General features: G+C 41.8%; 1 protein-coding gene across 1 annotated transcript in view; it reads left to right on the forward strand.

The window, feature by feature from the left end:
- ncam2a (neural cell adhesion molecule 2a) overlaps window positions 1-5,000 on the forward strand; it is a 68,402-nt gene that overhangs the window by 45,214 nt on the left and 18,188 nt on the right. Inside the window, exons 10-11 of the mRNA XM_076297193.1 lie at window positions 2,361-2,548; window positions 3,022-3,118. Coding sequence (XP_076153308.1) covers window positions 2,361-2,548; window positions 3,022-3,118 — 285 coding nt within the window. The remainder of the gene's footprint in view (window positions 1-2,360; window positions 2,549-3,021; window positions 3,119-5,000) is intronic.

The following is a 5,000-nucleotide window of genomic DNA, read 5'->3' on the forward strand; positions in this document are numbered from 1 at the left end:
TGTCACACAATCATACACTTAATTGGTCATAATTGGCTCTTAAGTTGAACGGGTGAAGACGTGGTGGTGCAGTTAACACTTAACACCTTGACCTGAGTCGGTGGAGTTCACTCATGACTATGACAAATGTGCTTGACAATGGATATGACCGGATATACGGTACATATATGGTGTATGAGGTATATAATTACCAATGGATCTATGTTTCATAACAATAGCAGCCATTATAAATGGTTTCGCAGCATGTGTGAATACGGACACCTGCTTCTGTAAGCAGTATATTCTGGAGATCATCATCTGTTACATCTGTTACATAGCCTCTCTCATTGGCTATGGTGACTGTGTTAGGGTTGATGGTGTCATTGTGATATCATCCCCCTAGACCCCTCCAATCATTGACCGCATTGTCTTCAACCAGGCCATCCGTCCAACGGATCAACGCTACTATGACAGCTAAGGGGAAACAGAGCGAACGGAGGAAGAGAGGGACAGAGAGAGGGAGAGAGAGAGAGAGGGATCAGAGAGGACAGGGAGGTAGGGCACTCTGACTAAGTACAGTGGGGTCTGCCAACTGATGCCGGAGCGCTAATGAACTCCTTTATTCACTCTCAGAGAATGGGAGCGACCTTGTTCTCCCTCCTTCTCCTCCTCCCTCCCTCCCTCCCTCCCTCTCTCTGTTTCTCTCTGTTTCTCTCTGTCTCTGTATCTCTTGTTCCCTCGCTGTCTCTTCCCCCTGTCCCTCATCCCTTTACTCCCTGGATATGCAAACATTAATCACCATAAAGGAGACTTTCACTCGTCTGTTGTTGAAACAGCAAGCCTCTTCGCTAGTCCTTTTAAGAGCCCAAAAGCCGGCTCTCTCTCAGAAAGAAAGTCTCTTAAACTTCACAAGCTATCACAAGCCGGTAGTGAAAGTAAATGCCAATTGTCCTGAAAGAGTGTATTTTCTCATTTGGCTGCATAGGACATACAGTACAAACATTATTTTATGACATTTCCATTGCCCCTTTAATAGCATAGCCTATACACAACTACAAGTTCACTAAAGTGAACCATATCAACTCAAGTAAGTTGAAGTTGTGACTTCTAACATGTAAACTGCATGGCAGGAAGAGCAATGTATAGGGTCGCTACTTTCAGCCCTCCAGGATATCTGGCATCAAGGCAGGATGTCCATGCCCAAGACACTGATCCCTCAAAGGAGGAATAGTTTTGTTGACAACACTGAAAATGCTTCTGCACTCAAAACGATGATGTAACAAATGCATGGTTAATAGTACCCAAATACTCCAAACTGCACGCTTTGTCTTCAGCCTTTTTTAACATTTATGTATTAAGCAATGTATTGCCAACTGATGCATTAAAACACCTAACACAAAATCTCAGTATATAGAAGGCACAAGAATAATTCTCAATTACTATATAATCGATTGGATAATATATATATAATGTTTTCCATAACACCTTTAATTCCTCTTGTTGGCACGTCCACAATCAGCAGGCTACAAGCAATGTACCACTGCTAAGGTGCTAAGATAGTTTAGATAGCCAACTTGGAGCCCCTTACACATTTTGTGTGTGTGTGTGTGTGTGTGTGTGTGTGTGTGTGTGTGTGTGTGTAGACCAAAGTCTTCTCTCAGAGTTGGGCAAGCTAAAGCTTTTTTGTTCTTACTTTAACTTTTTTACTCCGCTTTTTTTTTATTTTTTTATTTTTTACTCTAAGCCAATTAAGGGAGGGACTTCAAAATGAAATAGAGTTTCTCATTACCGCCGGGGTCCTGCTGTGGATAGATGATGGGCGGCGGGTTGGGTTTGTTTAGTCTGCCTTGGAACGAGCCCAGGCCCTGATTTGGCAGCCCAGAAAGAGGCCTCTGAGTCCTGAGTGTAAGATCGGCTTAATAATGAGAACTGAATCTGGACAGGATTTGCTGGAACAAGAAGCAGATTGAACCTGATTAGGTGCTGTGAGGACACAGAGTGTGTTTGGGAACGCATTCAAATATGTTTGTGACTTAAACGGAGAGAGGACATGTTGTTCTTCTGTTTGGCATCAACTCTGATGCTCTCGTCATATGATGGCCATATGGAAATAGTGATTGGCGACTTAAAGTGATTATTGAGTAATATGTGAGAACTGTGAAGAATGTCTGGGTTTAAGGAAGGCCATTTTATTGTTATCTACTGTATACATTACTTTTTCCTTTGAAAACACATGTTTTTATGTAAAGTAAAACTTTACAACTGTATGTACATATTGTATTTTTTTATGACAGACAGGTTGCATTCAGTCCCACAGTTCCTGGTTCAGATATCACAGGACGCTAAATACCCATGTAATGTAATAAGTTCTTCACCAACAGATGCCCCAAAGTTCCAGAACAACCACACCATCTTCTATTCGTGGGAGGGCAACCCTGTGAACATCAGCTGTGAGGTGATGTCCAACCCACCGGCCACCATTCTGTGGCGGCGTGAGCGCTACACCATTTCCAGCGAGCCAACCGCCAACACACGCGTCCACAGTGGCCCTGGGCGCTCACTCCTGGAGGTCAGAGGTCAATCGCTGCTGTCAGTCATCATGCTGTTACCATTAAATACTGGACAATGCAGTTCACACACACACACACACACACACACATAAACATAAACATAAACGTGTACACGCACACATGCACACAATTCAAGAATTTCTCAGAATTATGAACGGGCAAGATGGGGTGGGGTTGTATAAAATGAATTTTACATGTGAAATCTATGAACTAATCATGTTTTGGTACTTGTTGTCTAGCAGATACCAGTGAGAATTGAGTGTGGCTAATGCAATTTAGTGAGACAGTTAGAATCATATAGGCCTTTCAGCGTGATTTATTTTTGTGGAAAAAATGTGCTGGACTGGGCGGCGGTCATATTTTGTACCGCTCTGCGGTACATCTAGTTATTAACTTATCATTCAGGCAATGTCAAACAGCTTATCATGTACCCCCCCTCTCTCTCTCTATCTATGTCTGAACACTCCCAAAGGTCACCCCGATGTCAGAGAGGGATTTTGGCCGCTACAACTGCACGGCGCGGAACAACATTGGTGCACGCTACCAGGAGTTTATCTTGGCTCAGGCAGGTGGGTATTTGGGACGTGCTCAGATCGCCTCGGCTGAATAACACTGTCCTCAGGTCACCTCTCGCATCCACGTTCAGGTCATCCCGACACTGTCCTCACCTTAGCCCACCTCACCCTCGTGTGCTTGGCCACAGATGACCTCCTTTTCCCATCTCTACAGAATAATATCCTGACGGAACTCCGGACCTGATCCATTTTCAAAAGCTATGCTTCAGTGGAGACTCACCTGCCATGAGATCTTACAGATCAATAAAGTTTTAATCTGTGATGAAATCTCCGAGGCGCCATAGTCAGATCGTTTGAAGATAACATCTTTTCTCTTTTGAGGACATACTGAGTAATTTAGCATTTGAATTGCTATGCTAATTTACAGACAAAGGAGAATGTTTCATACAGTATCCATGAATACCTATGTAAATGATATCTACATACATAAAATGTCATACCATGTCAAGTTCACATATGGTTCTTCAGAACTTAAACACTGTTACAGTAAATGTGATTAACTTTCCTATTTTCTATTCATTTCCATGGCAATTTAGAGCATTACACACTCTTCAAAATCACACTTCATGACACAAATAATGTCCTCTCTTTCCCTGTCCACATTTCAAGATCTTGAAATTGTGACTTACTATCTTGACATAATGAGGTAGTATCTTGAAGTATCGACTCTGTATCTTAGCTCTGTGCAGGTCCTTGGTCAAACACAGTCCACAATGTCAATATTAGATAATTTTCCCACTTGTGTCACTATTAATCTAAAGTGGGTATTACCAGGAACTGTCTAATTACCTGTCTTGATTTACAAGTCACCATTGATCAGTAAAGATCAGTAAACCATTGAACAGTTTTCACCAGGCGTGAAAGTGGTTTAGTTTGTCTGACTCCACTTTTATGTGCTCTGTAAATGGATAAAAAATGATAAATGTAAATGGTAAATGTAAATGATAAAATCGTCAAAAAGGATTACATTATTTTCTCTGATGTCTGTCTCTAAAGAGACAGTCAGAGAAAAATCAAGTGAGAAGCACACCATTTCCAGACAGACATAGAAGAAATTGTAGAGAAATTTACATTGTAATAGAATAAAAATAGAAAAGGAGAGAGAGAGCAAAATAATCATAAAGTGAAAGCAAGTGAGAAGTACAAAATGTCCAGACATAGATCAGAAGAAAAATAAAAGAGAGAGAGAGAAAATATGAGATTAGGGGTGCAGGTGGGAATGATAAGAAAATCTTCTGCCATCAGCTGTCACACTGTGCCTTTCTCGCAACAAATGGGAAAAAAAGAAAGAAAAAAAGAAAAGAAAAAGAAAACAGGCTTCTGTTATTCTCCTCTGGGTCCTTTTCTACCCATTTCCCTCCCTGAAAGGAAAATGAGAAACGACAGGAAAGGTGAGAGAGGATGCGTTGGACAGATCTCTTCGAAAGATGCGATGTGGGTGACCAGGTCCAGGACTGAACTGGCAGTGCGTAGAGACACTGCTGTGAGCGGTCAGCAAGACCAAGGTTCATAGTCTCTCTGAAGAAGCTATGATCAACAGGCTCATGCACGTCCACTTTACAGTGATGGCGAAGTGAGAGTACTCAGAGGAAGAAGTGAAAGATGAGTGGACACGAAGGACAAAATGGCTTTTAATCAAATAAAATGTGCTGAGATCTCTTTGATCTTATACAGGATCTCAATTAAAAGTCAAAATCCACTTGGACATAAGGCTTTTAATGTAATCCAGAGGGTAAAAACAATGTGTGTGTGTGTGTGTGTGTGTGTGTGTGTGTGTGTGTGTGTGTGTGTGTGTGTGTGTGTGTGTGTGGTGTGTGTGTGTGTGTGTGTGGTGTGGTGCAGGTTCAACGTTAACTTTTAAAATTGGTTGCCAGCT

Source organism: Alosa pseudoharengus, unplaced genomic scaffold (assembly GCF_046254945.1).
Source record: "Alosa pseudoharengus isolate Yale_2024_CS ecotype anadromous, Long Island Sound unplaced genomic scaffold, YU_APseudo_1.1 YU_APseudo_1.1_scf_20, whole genome shotgun sequence".
Taxonomy (NCBI): Eukaryota; Metazoa; Chordata; class Actinopteri; order Clupeiformes; family Clupeidae; genus Alosa; species Alosa pseudoharengus.